Source organism: Canis aureus, chromosome 22, assembly GCF_053574225.1.
Source record: "Canis aureus isolate CA01 chromosome 22, VMU_Caureus_v.1.0, whole genome shotgun sequence".
NCBI lineage: Eukaryota > Metazoa > Chordata > Mammalia > Carnivora > Canidae > Canis > Canis aureus.
In genome coordinates this window covers 16,056,541-16,070,923 of record NC_135632.1, presented here as the reverse complement: position 1 = coordinate 16,070,923, position 14,383 = coordinate 16,056,541, and the positions used below count along the sequence as shown (strand labels likewise).

The following is a 14,383-nucleotide window of genomic DNA, read 5'->3' as shown; positions in this document are numbered from 1 at the left end:
GGTTCCATTTATACATTCATACCACAATGTGTCCTGAAATCTGCCTCATCTACCCCCTCTTTCTCTACTTGCTGGCTCAGAGAGGCTTCCCCATGCTAGAGCTCAGGGACCTTGAATCATACCTCAACTCTGGTTCCAAACCCCCCCCCACACACACACACACACACTCAAGCTGCAACTGCTGTGCACCAGACCAGCATGGACTCTAAGCAGCTTGATTGGGTTGATTGGGTTCCCAGGGACCTTCACAGAGGATTCCCAAGGAGCTTCTTAAATACACCGTGTGTGCAGACAATGCCGTACCATCTTTGCAAGTGATGTGTCCTATTTACCCACAGCCTTCCATGAGATCCCTTGAGGAGAGGAGACAGAGAGAGAGAGAGAGAGGAACTTTGGGAGAAAGTAAATCTCTCTCAGTTTGTGTAAGTGCACTGAGAAATGAAATATAAGCTGTTAAGCTGGGGAAGTCTGTACCATCTGGCTACTTACAGCTTGTTGCTTTCTGGTAGGCAACATCTGTGGGTTAGGCAGGGTGGCCTGCTGCTCCCCACACCATGGAATCCGGGAAGTCTGCATCCGTGGCCTTACCAGGGCACATGCTGTCTTCAGTGTGCCTCTCTGCAGACAGCCATCTGTGTAGGGAGTTGGGATCCCAGGGGATTGTGCTGTGTGCTTGGCAAGATACCATACTGTGTGGTAGAATGAATATTAGCTGGGTCTCTAGGAGCTGGGCCTGCCTCTAGCTAGCTGTGTGGCTGTGTGACCTTGATCAAGACATTTCCCTTCTCTAGGCTTTGGTTCCCATTTGTAAAATGTGGAGGAGGTTACAAGGTCTCACTCCAGGTTCACTGAAGTGGTGCAGTGTGGGGCATGGGCTTTGGAACTGCAAAGCCCTGCAGATGGGCCCACTTACTAGCTAGTTGTGATCCTGGTCTCACTGAGCCTCAGGTTCTGACCTGTAGCCAGGAATCATGACAGTATTCACCATGTAGATGAATAACTAAGAAAAAGCATTATAGTACTTAATTCAGGTCTGGTGCTCAGTGCCCCAAAACTGGTTCCTAGGAAAATAATAATGGTATTGGTGGCAAAGCTAGTGCTGGCAGTCATCAAGCACACACCTTTGCTCTGGCTCTGCTAGACTGCATTGGCTTCCCTGGCGTGAGCTGGCCATCAGGAGTCCTGAGCACTTAGCCTGCACCTCTCTGATTACCTGAAATTTCAGAGCCTGACACACAACTCCTGGTGTCAGAGCCAATTTACCTATGGGTCAAAGAAGCAATTGCATTATGCTGGGGGTTCCTAGAAAATGAATTTGCTGCAAAACACCACAATCTCCCACCCTTAAACCACTCCCAAATCTCTACCTGCTACCACCTAGATAGATGTCTTTCTTTCAGATACCTCTGGAGGGTGATAACCCTTAAAGCTTTGTTAGTCATTGAAATATTAGTGTGAATCAGCTTATCAGATAAATAAAATGGATATTAGACAAGGCTGGAGGGGTATGGGATGAGAACAAATAACTATTGGTGAGAGGTGTGGGGCACAGACAGGAGGCTTCATGGGCAAGCTCACCTGAGCATCGGGTGGATGGCTACAAGTATCTCATGGAGGCACTGGGTGGGAGGAAGGACACTTAGAAATGTTAATTAGTGCCTCCTATGTATCAGGCATGACACCAACCCAAAACTCCTAGGACATACACATCTCAATAATGCAATCAACACCACCCCCATTTCCCTTTGATAAGCATATGCTGTAGGGTGATCATGAATTGACAGACCGGAATCTCCTGGCCTCCCAGATGCCACAGTTCCTGGGGGCCTCTCCCAGGGCAAGCCTTTCACAGCACTAAACAAGGCAACTAGCTCTAAGGATACTTATTTTTCACATAGCACAACTTTCTATTGCAAACCAATGGATGCTCAACTCTAGACTTGATCATCTGCTCCAAGGAGAAAGGGAAAACTGGCTGGTTGAGTATTTTCAAAGAAGTATATTGGTTTTCAATATGGCACCCTCCTGAAGGATTCTCAAGGGTAGATATTAACTGTAGATATTTGTGGTAGCTGACTTTGGAACCCAAATACTAGGCGAGGTAAGACTCTGATATACAAAATTCAGAAATCCAGGGACCTCTGACAAAGATCAGGTAATGCACACAGCCACTGTCTATTAAACCCATCACCATTTACGACTGGCTGGTCAGTGCCATCCTGGGAGAACCCTAGCTCCCTGCACCAGCCACACCTTAGCTCCCTGACTCTCATTTCCTAACAATATTGGGAAGCCCCTGTCTCTTATCCTCCCCTAAAGAGCCAAGTCCTGACTCCTGTGTGGGACATAAAGATGTGGAAAGCTCTGCTGGCAGTACTTGAGCTTCCGAGGGAAGTCAGAGGATGCCCAAGGGTCCTCTGAACTGAGGCATCCAGTCTTCTCTGTGGGGTTGCCCTCTTCTGCCCACCTTGGCTCTGTCCTCCACAAAGCTGTTGGTGTGACCTTCCTAAGACATCAATCTACCTGTGACACTCCCACTACTTCAAGTTTAGCCCTCGTGCCTTAGCCTGGAATCATAGTGGTAGCAAAAATAATAATAATAATAAGGATAAAGTCACAGGTAACATGGAGTGAGTATTCTCCACATGGCCAGCATGCTGCTGCAGGCTCTAGCGAGGGCTCTTATTCAGTCCTTGCAGCCCACTGGAAAGGGAGACATCACAGCAGGAGCTGGAGAGGCAGAAAAGCTAAAGGACATGCAAGGCATCAAAATCAAGTGTGCAGACTTCTGAACCCATGTTCTTGACCACCATATCATTCAGCCTAAACATAATGGTTGTGTTAAAAAAAAAAAAAAAAAAAGCGTGGTGAGTACAAAGTGGCTCACACTCCTTCCCATGGCAACAGGACCAAGACCCCTGATCACACTGTGTCACAGCTGTCTGTCTACTTGTCGGCTCTGAGCTACCTCAGTTCAGGGACTGTACTGATTCACATCTACACCACCAGTTCCTAGCAGGGGTCTTGGCACATGGTTGGTACTCAATAAATGGCTCATAGGTTAATGGATGGATGAATGCATGAATGAATTCATTGATCCACACCAAATCTGGCCTTCTGTGCTCAGGAAACTTCCCTGCTAACAGCCCCCCTGTTCTCATTTCCCTAAATTCCCACAGTACTTTCTCCTTGTTCATTGCACCTTGTTGTGTCACATGCAACATTTTTGTCTGTCGGTTACTGATGCCTTCACCTCTGCAAGACCCTTCAGGGGCAGGGATGGCATTTGGCCCTTCTTTTCCAGAGTCACCTCCTGGAAGGTTGGCTGAGATTGCTGAGTAAATACATTGAGCAGTTCATCCTGACCCAGGAGCAGAAAACAGAAGGTGAGGACACCCACCCTGTAAGGAATAAATAACCCTTTGTTCTTTCTGGCCCCCCTACCCTGCAGGAGCCTCCTCTGGCATCATCGACCTCTTGCCGTCCCCCAGTGCTGCCACCAACTGGACAGCAGGACTGCTCGTGGACAGCAGCGAGATGATCTTCAAGTTTGATGGCAGACAAGGTGCCAAGATCCCCGATGGGATTGTGCCCAAGAACCTGACAGACCAGTTCACCATCACCATGTGGATGAAACATGGCCCCAGCCCTGGTGTGAGAGCCGAGAAGGAAACTATCCTCTGCAACTCAGACAAGACTGGTGAGTCTGCCCGTTACATCCCAGCTGGTTAGGCACAGACACAGCCACAGACAATGTGGATGAAAAGCAAGAGCATGATGGCATCCTGGGAAAATACTCTTGTCTCTGGTCTTCTGGCTGCTGAGTTTTTCTGGGCTTGGGGTAGAGCGGGACCAGGGAAGAGGCACAGACACAAAGAATGCAAAATCTTGGACTAGTTGCTTTCAAACCGGGTTCTTTAGAACCCCAGCCTCCCCAGAGGCAACTTAGAGCTGTGACCCATGCGGTGGGAGTTGGGGGGCAGGGGGACTTCATTCTTACTTCAAAGCACTTCTACCTTCACGATGCTGTATGTAGTAAGATGTCCAAAAGTTTATTTTCAATGAAAGGGTCATGGTAATTTTCAAAATCACTGTCAAACATAATACCGGTAGCTAACTTCTATTAGGTGTTTTCCCCATGCTGAGCCTGCGCAAGGCAGTTCACAGCTTGGGGGTTCAAAGCACTCCACCACTTCCTGGCTGTGTGATACTGGGCAAGTTGTTTAACCTCTCTGTGCCTCGCTTTCCCCCTCTATAAAATGGACATATAATCTACCTCATAGGGCTTTTATCAGGATTAGATGACTTAATGCGCGTGTAGAGCTTTAGAACCGTGCCTGACACAGGGCAGGTGCCATCTGCGTTAGATATTACTATTGTAGACTGTTTCTCAGATCTACAATTTTAGGAAAGCATGATTGTACTTCTCATTTTAAGGATAAAGAAACATCCCTGAGAGGTTAATAACTTGTCCCAAGTTATATAGCCAGTAAGGATCAGAACTGAAACGCAAGCTCAGATCCAGCTAACTCCAATCCTGCGCACTTGTCACCACACCCCACATGCGCACACGGACACACATGCAGGCATACACATGTGCCTGTGCACACACACACACAAGCACACACATACACACAAATATTTAGATATACAAATTTTACAATTCTATCTTAAATTATAATTCTGCAATTCCCTATTTCAAGCGCTACTTTTCTTAAAAATACCCAAAATAAATAATATCCCCAGCAGATACTGCAGTGAGAAGGCAGGATAGAGTGGCTCACAGCTCAGCCTCTGCGGCTGGACACCCAAAGTTCATTTCTCAGCCTTTTCATTCTCAGGTGGGATCTTTGAGGAGTAGCTAATGTCTCTGAGCCTCAGTTCCCCCATATGTAAAATGGGGGAAATAAACATGAAATAATGCGTGAAATCACTCAGCATCAGATATAAAATCAGTGCTCAGTTTATTTACTTGATGGTGTTACTATCATATTACTTCTTGTTTTATTCCACATTATGCTACTCCTAGGACTCCACATTTTCAATTGCAATCACTCCTTACAATCTATGTTAGCACATTTTTTCAGATGTAGAAACTGAGAGAGTTGCCCAGCTTTCCCTAGACATAAAGTAAGTCTGTCCGAACGGTTATGACAAGGATCAGTTTTTCTGGGACCTTCATTCAGGAAGGACCCTGCAGATATGCATGAGATCACACAGAGGTTTGGGACTGGGTTCAGAGCTCAGCGATCGTCCAGGTCACAATCTCAGGAATCACCCCGCAGCCCGGTCCTTGCAGCGCCTGGCAAGGTGCTCCCATCATAATCCAGGGCCCTGCATCAATGAGAAAATGGCTTAGGGCTGAACATACCAAGGCAAAGCAGCATGGGCTGGGGTTCAAGGCCAGATACATAGAGTCCTTTCTGCAATGTATCACATACCCCTGGGAGGCAGATCACACAGATGTGAATGTTCTTGCTTACAGAAGAGGAAGTTAAAATATGAAAGGTGGAGTGGCTGGCCTGGGGAACACAGCCAATTACCCAGAGAAACAAGATTGGATCGGGTCCTGGGCCCAGGATCCAGACCCATGCTCTGATGACCAGTGGTTCTCAACCATGCTACACAGCAGAAAACTCTGGCACGCTTGTAAAAAAGCAAAGATGCCAGGGCCCCACCCCAGTGCAGGAAGTCGGAGTTTTTAGGGAACTTTTTGTGCAGCTCTGGCTTAACCCACCACCTTAAATGATGATGCTTCATTGTCACCCAAGCAGTCTACCCCACAGGCATGTCAGCACCTGGAGGCAGCTTACCTGGCGCTTTTCCACTGTGGTCATGGCACAGAGCCACACCTTGTAAGCAGCTCAGCCCCAGCACAAAGAAAATGGGGAAGGTTCCTCTAACTTCTTTGACTAAAAAAAAAGAAATCTGTAACACCTTCTTGCCCTAAATTTAAAAAATATCAGGAATAAACTAAGGCTTTATTAGGCTTTTATATATCAGAAACATCTTTTCAAGACATGTTTATATCAGACAACCTGAAAAACACAGAGTATAAAGGAGAATACACCAATCCCCTAAAGCCCTAATACCTAAAGATATTTTCTGATTACATTTGGCATATTTCATTACCAAATAAAATCTCATTTTTATTTCTATGCATATGTAGAATGTCCTTAACAATTCTCACTATTTTTATAATGCATGTGATACCATTATGTTCCCTGTTTCTTTTATGTAACATTATATCCAGATCATTTCTCTTCGTGATAAAATATTCTTTAAAGATATGGATTACATAACAATCCAAGATTGTGTCATGGGGCTTTATTATTTCATTTATCTGGCTTCTTTTTGTTAAACATTTAACTACTCCAAAGAACACAAGGGTCATGAAAAGAAATGAAGCGGATTTCTGAGTGTACCCTGTCCCTAGCCCACTAAATAAACCAGTGACCCCACTGTGGGTGGTGACTCTAGGAATCCAGATTAACAAAGGGAGAGGGAGGGAGAATTTTCCTAAGCTAGAAGATGCTCCAGAACTCCATTCATTCCTCTCATTCCACTTCCTCACTCACAATCTCTCCTGACTCCAAATAAAAAGAAGGGGGAAAAAGTCCTTCTTTCTATATTTTCCTGACAATAGATAATAGATAATGGAAATCAGTTGGGCAGTTGTGAGGGGAACAAGAAATATTTGATAAAATCCCTATAATGAAGACTTGGGCATTTTATCAGGCCCAAGGCTGAGTGGCCACCCAGACATTGGCCCAGGGCAACCCTGCCACACTGGCAACCGCTTTGCACATACTTCCTCACTGTATCAATTAAGATGCTTTCAGTTATAAGAAACAGGAAATATAGATCAAGCTGATATCAGATGATCCACGAAATCAAAATAATAAAGAGAAGTTAAGAGTTTTTGTAACTGAAAATGTCCAGAGCTATGACAGCTTCAGGCAAAATATGATCAAGGGCTTGGCTCTTTTCTCTGCAATTTCTCAGATCTGCCCCCATATATGTATCGATTTCATGTTATTAGCAAATATGGTTGCAGCAGCTCCATGCATCCTGGTTATATACTACAACTTCTAGAGAGAGAACATCTCTTCTATTTTCTTTCTGATAAAAGAGAGTTCTTTTTTGGACTCACTCAGGAAAGCTCCTGAATCTCTGGCTTGAACTGAATCGCTTTCCTGAGAGAAGGCCTGTGGCCAAGAGAATAGCCTGCATTGCGTGACTTGGGCCTGGGCCCTGAACCAATCGCCATGGCATGGAGGCCAACCAGAGCCCAGGGATTGGTATTGATTCCTCACACTCACACCTCAAGGTTTATACAGGATGCACAAAAATCAATCTCCCTGTCCTATTCCCATGATGCATTAGGATAATCTGGCATCCCTGTCATGGGATGTTTCCATAGGTATGGAAACTGAGGCTCTAAGAGACTAAAGAATTCTCCCAGAATCATGGAGAGCTACAACTCCACCCAAAGCCTGTCTGACTGCTAGGGCCCATGTTCTTTCTACAAGGGCACATCACCTGCTCATCCATCCGTCATTTATGGAGCATGCGCCTTGTAGTAGATTTCGTGTATGCTACTATGTAGTATAGATGTGAGTTCTCTGAGTATTGGTCAAAGAACAGCTCCTCCCTGGCAGTAGCTGTTATCTTGTGGCTGCAGGACTTCATGCCTGGGACCCACGATGTGAGATTTCCTAAGCAGAAAAGGAAGTATTGGTATCGGAGGCGGGAAACATCCCATCCATTGTGTATGGGGAGAGGTATTTATTCATTGCCTTTGAAGGACACAGAACTATGACTAATGCTGAAAAATCAACCTGCCCCCTCCTCCTAGCAACTACAAATGGAGCCACTTCCTCTAACTGCACACAATAAGGTCGAGAAGGAGACCTGCTCTGTGGTCACCATTGTCAAGCCTGATGAAATGAAACAAAAGGCCAGCACCCTAGGAGGAACCAGCTGTGTTAAAGGAGCCGGGGGTAGCTGACGTGATTGTCAGAGAGCCCCCTTAACCCTCCCAGAAGTATTTGTACAAACAAAACAAAACAAAACTCATTAACGCTACATAATTTTTTATCCTGGGCCTGATGCGGTGTCTGAGTATAAGTCAGGCTGGTATTTAAAGTCCAAATGGCTTCTCTGCAGAAGTTTTGCTGTGGGTTTTCTTGAATCTTCCTCTTCCATTTCAGTGAGCTCCCCCATGCATGTTCTAGAACATTCATTACATCTGATAATAAAAGGGGAAACTGCCATGCCCATCCCTTTCCCCCTGGATGGTGTGCTCAGTGATGTCGGGGAAGACTCCCCTGGCAGAGACTGATGCAGGGATACTATAACCACTCCGCTCCTCTTTCTGCTTTTCAGAAATGAATCGGCATCACTACGCCCTGTACGTGCACAACTGCCGCCTCGTCTTCCTCTTGCGCAAGGACTTCGACCAGGCGGACACCTTCCGCCCCGCAGAGTTCCACTGGAAGCTGGACCAGGTATGGCACTCACCTCACCCCTCACCCCAGCCCACCCCTTTGCGGGGTGGTAGGTGTGCCCCAGTGATGACAGAGAGGAGGCACGTCAAGGTTCTGCTCGCTGCTGAGTTTGGGAAACATCAGCTCAGGGAGCCACACAGCATCTTAAAGTCAAGATAAAAACTGCCGCCCTAAAGACCAGCTGGGGGTGGGAAGGCCACACTTCCCAGCCGGGACCCCTGCCAGGTGGTGGACCTGCCAGTACATGAATCTTGTCCATTTGCTCCACGTTGAGCTCCCGGGAAGCTGGTTCTCTTGACCCCCAGGCCCAGTTTGTGATCTTTGTTAGCACATCTTTATAGCATAAGTGCCCGTGTCTCCTCTTTGATGCTTTGTCATCTCCTTTGGGTGATGGTGCAGCCTTGCCAGGCTGAAAACAAGCGGGGTGGGGGGAGCTGAGGACCTGTAAGTAAACAGTGTCACAGTGCACTGCGAGCGGTGCACATTCTTTTCTGAAGTGCAAAAGTCTATGACTCACACCAGAGCCTCCTGACTTGTGATCACAAAGGTCACTACTTGTGTCATATTTGTCAATGACAAATGAAGTGTCTGCTCTGGGCGAAAAGCTTTGAAGTGTCTGTTTCCAAGGGCTGTGCAGGGCCGCGATTATGAAGGTGGCCGTCACTTCTCTGGGTGGCTGTGCCACTGAGGAAATGTCTTTGCAGCAGGCCTAGAGTTGGCCTTCACTTAGACTTGAACTGTGGGGCGGGGGGCGGGTAGAGGGGAAGGCACATGTGAATTTTTAAAAATGGTTGTCAGCTATCCAGGGGGAGAAGGCCAGCAGACAGGCAAGGAGACTGAAGAACGAGTCTGCTTAATGAAGCTGGTGAGATGATGCTCATTCAAATTGCGGTCTTCCTGTCTGGTACCCCACCCATATTCTCAGTGCTTCTGGGGACCTCAGGCTTCTTTCCTCCCCCTAAAACTTATGGTGTGTGCTACCTGCATCACCTTGTGTAGAGCTGAATGTTCCAGAATCCTTTGCCTTCTCTCTCTTTCTTATGGGCATCTCCCCAGGCCCCAGTAGGGCTGGTTTCAGAGAGTGTTACTGGGAAGCGTTCCAGAAGGAACTCATTTACATTGAGATCCGAATGATAGCTGCCCCCTTTCATCCACACAGAAGCACAGACATATGCTCTTTCAAAGCTAGATTCATTAACCTCAGGGAATCTCTCAATGCTGGAACTTCAGGCAACGTGACAAGGTCAAGGATGCCAAGCTGATGGAAAGATGTTTGAGGAGGCCCAGTGGCAATTGCCTGATCTATTCCCAGTAAATCCCATCCTGCTGGATCCCGGGGTTTTGCAAATATGGCATCTGGATTGGTATATGTTCCTCTGAATTAGGAATTCTGGGTATTGCAGAAATGGTGAAAGCTTGACATTGCTTATTTGATTTCCCGGCAACCTCTCAGCTACCTTCTAACGTGCCATATGGCTTATATGGGATATATTTAAATACATAATACGAATTGAGATGAATTAAAATAAATTCCATATTGTGAGGGGTTTTAATAAGAACACTGCTGTACTGGCCAGGATAATTACAGATGCCCTGCAGCATTTGCTAAGATGGGATTGAGAAGTACTGATACAGGCAAATGAAGTCACAGGGTTTGGAGTTAAAAATAGGTGAGGAAGGAATTCTGGCTCTATAGAAAAAGATATAATGACTCTAGGAATTCTGAAATCTGTTCCCAAAGTGGTGAATTTAAGGAGGGGCTGAGGCTCACTGAACACTTTCCAGATTACTCAGATCTCATTCATCGGCATCGGCTCTGTAACCAGGCTCACTCTCACGTCTGCCCCGGGCCCCCGCCCAGTGGATGAAATGAGGCAGGGGACCACGGTCTCGTGACCTGCCCAAGGTCACACGGTGAACTGCAGCCTGGACCCGCCCTTTCCATTATGCTATCCTGCTGCTTTGGTGAGCTTGCTAATTTAAAATGTTTTCACGTCTCAGTTTTAAGGATCCGCATTATCACTGAGATGCAAAATGTTTATAGTCTTAATGAAACTCCATGAAACTGTGTCAAATCTTTGCTTTGCTCAAACTTTGTCTTCTCCTTTGTCTTAGTCGGCTGGGGCCGCCATAACAAAGTATCGCAGCCCATTGATTTCTCACAGTTCTGGGCTGGGAAGTCCATCCAAGATCAAGGTGCCAGCTGACGCAGTTCTCCAGTGAGGGCCCTCTTCCTGGCCTGTAGACAGCCGCCTTCTCACTGGCAGACAGAGAGAGAGAGAGAATGAGTGAGAGCTTGCATGCTAGGATACCTACCCGTTCCTCTTCTTATAAGGCCCTATGGGATTAGGGCCCCACCCTATGACCTCCTGTTTCTACAGTCACACTGGGGGGTAAATACTTCAAGTGATCAGAAGCCCCAGCCCCTTTGAAAGGAGACACAGTGGGTAGGATATAGGAAACCTCTGCCACATGCATACTAGCAATCCAGTGGTACACATAGACCAAGCCACAGACCTCTCTCTCCCTTACTCAGTTGTGTAGACAGAGCCTTCCAGAAGCTTCTTGGATGTAAATCACTTGGTATTCAGAAATGTACATACTTGATAACGTCTCCTCTCCAGGAAGCTACCCTGGGTCACCTCCCTGAGTAGCTTACCTCCCCCCAGTGCTCCCCAGACTCCATACAGAACTCCATCCCAATGCTTACTGTACCCCAGTAGCCCATTTATCCTGCCTTTCTGATCACTTTGCGCTGAGCTCTGAGAGGGCAGTATTGAATTTTACTCTCTCCAGTTCCTAGTGCATATTAGAGCCCTGAGCACACAGTTGGTGCCCAGTAAATGTTTGCATAACTGCCAATGGATGTGAAGATCAAAAGAAGGGAGAGATGACATGTGGGAGGGAGAGAGGGAAAGAGAGAAGAAAACTCCAGAGGCCTTTTACAACCTCCTGGTGATTAATCGATCTTTTGATTCATTTTATGGAGCATTTTAAAATTATAAAATTTTGCCATTTTTTACTCTGTGGATCTCAAACGTTGCTTAGCCTTTATCTTAATACCTAATTCCAAAGATTTTACTGGATTTGCCAGCCAGTGGCTCTGTAATTATTGCAGAACTTTCTGGCCTTGGCCAGAAAGGATTCTAGCCAGTCTATTCTATTATGTGTATTCAAATTCCTGACCCACCTTGGAGCTCCCAGAAGCATAATAAATGTTCTAATACCTAACAGGGCTTCATCTATTTGTTTATTCAGCAGTTTATGCTGAACACAAACTATGTACCTGGCTCTGTGCTGGGTACGAGGGGTCACCTGCTAAAACAGAAGCCCCTACTGTATACAAGTATACAAGTACCCAGAAACAGTTTACATCCTATGCGATATGTGCTGGGGCAGAAGGCAAGGGACCAGATGTAGGGAGTCTGTGGGAGCTCATGTTAGAGACACCTGACATGGACCTGAAAATAAGGGCCTGGAAAAGCCACTGAGAGGAGACATTGCCTGAACACAGTGCCAAGAACTCGGTGATAGGGAGCCAGGCAGCCAAGATGACAGAGATGTGAGCAGCACATCTAGCTTCAGGAGACTGGAGGTTTCCAATGTGGCAGACCACAGGGATGGGGCAGAAAGGGAATGCTTTGGCAGGTATTAGGATGCATATTTAGAGGAGCAGGTGTCGGTTAAATCCCAAGAGGCTTTTCATATCATGTTATTGAGTTGGCACTTTATCCCCAGAAAAATGGACTATAGTTGAAGAACTTTGTCTTTCAAGGAGAATTTAGGGATGGGGAAATGTGAATAATGCTAGTATGATATTCATAAAATTTATCAAATTTAAGTGAATATAGCTCAGGCCAGGTATTCAGTAGAGCCAGTGGCAGAGGCTGCATTAGAACCAGGGGCTCCCCTTTCTTTCCTCCATGGCCAGGCCAGGAGCTCAAGCACTCGGTAGATGTTGCTCAGGGGCATCGAAACCAGGGTATGATATGCACAGAGCTCTTCAGGTGTGTGTCTGGGGAGGGAGGCAGTTGCCACAGAGGAGCTGCAGGTCTCCAGCAACCCACCCCTCTGCCCCACACCTCAGAAAGCCTTTGCCAGGGTGGACAGACTGCATTGGTAAGTCCATTATCAAGCAGCTCCAGGAAATGTCCTGACAATCCAGTGCACCTCACTAACAGGATCCTAATGATGAGGAGGATGTCATTTTAATGGGATTTTTACTCATGATCAGCTAAATGCAAATCCCTCGAGCCTTCAGCCGGTCATGTGCAAACCCAGACAGGAGCAGAGAAGAACACCCAGCTGCCATCTCACACAAGAAGGGTTTATTAATTTGCAGCCCCTTCCGGCTTTAATATTATTTGGATATGGTTGACTCATTGTCACAAATTCTGATGATCTTCCCTTTGGATGTCCTGGTGGTCAGAGGGAAACCTGCTGATGTTTTACAGTGTGTTCCACTTATTGGAAGACACAGCTTAAGTGACAGCCTCAATCGACCAGCAAGAGAACAGGTGCCCCCAGATCATACAAAGAAAAAAATGCATCTCTGAAAAAACTGCAATGAGCTCAAGATGCTGAAGTGAGACTCACTCTGTTGGCTGTTGCTGTCTCTGTGCCTGAACTTGTGATAGGCACCAGAGAGAGAGAGAGGGAGAGAGAGGACATGGCCCTGCCCTGGGGAAGCTCATGGCCCTGCCCACTTATAGACTCTAAAGAGCATGCTCCTGCAGGAGCCGGAACTCTAGTGATTAGGGGTGCAGAGAATGAGGGAAGATACCTGGCTGGGTGAAGGTGGGTCCTCACTGAAGACTCAGCCACCACATGGATCTACACCATGGGAGAATCCAGGCCTGGGGCTACCTTTCCAACTGTTCAGAAGTTAGAATCAGATTTTTATGTAAAGTCTCCCAATTTTCTCATTTAAAAGCCTACATCATCAGCCTCAGCAAATGTTCTACAGTGTACCTCTATACTCTGGTCACCAGTTTGAGGCTACCGATAAAAAAACAACAAATTTCCCTGATTTCCACACAGGAAAAACCACACCATAACACGTCTATTTGAGAGATGTAGATCTTCTTAAACGAGGCCCACGTGTTCTTTTTTTTTTTTTTTTTTTACAATAGTCATACAGAGAGAGAGAGAGAGAGAGAGAGGCAGAGACACAGGCAGAGGGAGAAGCAGGCTCCATACACCGGGAGCCCGATGTGGGATTCGATCCCAGGTCTCCAGGATCGTGCTCTGAGCCAAAGGCAGGCACTAAACTGCTGTGCCACCCAGGGATCCCGGCCCACGTGTTCTTTGAAAGCCCTTCCTGTTCTAGTACCAGCGCCCTCCATCCAAGAAGAGTGCTGGGCTTCCGGGGCAGGGGCAGGCGAGTATGTCCTCCCACACAGGGGGGCAGGGGCGAGTGGGGCAGGAGCCCTAGACCCAGGCCCCTGGGGTGGTGGTCTCCCCTTCCTCTTCCATGACTGAGACAGGAAGGCACAGGCCCAGGTCTCCGCAGGAATAACGCCAGGGCCGGGATTTGAACCAAATGCTCCCATTTGTCTTGGGCTGGAGCCTCTGCTGGTCAGATCCTTTCTTCTTGCATGGAATTCTGAAGCTCCTGCAGGAAGCTGCAAGTGAATAAATCTTTATCCCTAGTGGGGATGAATGTCAGAACGACATAGTCAGTTTGCCCACATCTGCTCTTCCAGCCACACTGGGAGTCACATGGCTTAGTTCAATCATTATTATAGCCAAGTGCCAAGGAGTTAATTGGAGAATGGTTAGTCCAGTCCAGACCAGTGCTCTTAATGAGCAGAATCATCGGGCTTTGTCAGCACTCTAATTCCGCCGCTCAAGACTAATTCTTGGATGCATTA

At 46.9% G+C, this 14,383-nt stretch overlaps 1 protein-coding gene across 2 annotated transcripts in view; it reads left to right on the top strand.

Moving 5' to 3' along the window:
• Positions 1-14,383, top strand: part of CLSTN2 (calsyntenin 2) — a 616,484-nt gene that overhangs the window by 513,981 nt on the left and 88,120 nt on the right. For both annotated transcript variants that reach the window (XM_077864941.1, XM_077864942.1), the window contains exons 7-8: positions 3,452-3,700; positions 8,389-8,510. In XM_077864941.1, the coding sequence (XP_077721067.1) occupies positions 3,452-3,700; positions 8,389-8,510 (371 nt within the window). The remainder of the gene's footprint in view (positions 1-3,451; positions 3,701-8,388; positions 8,511-14,383) is intronic.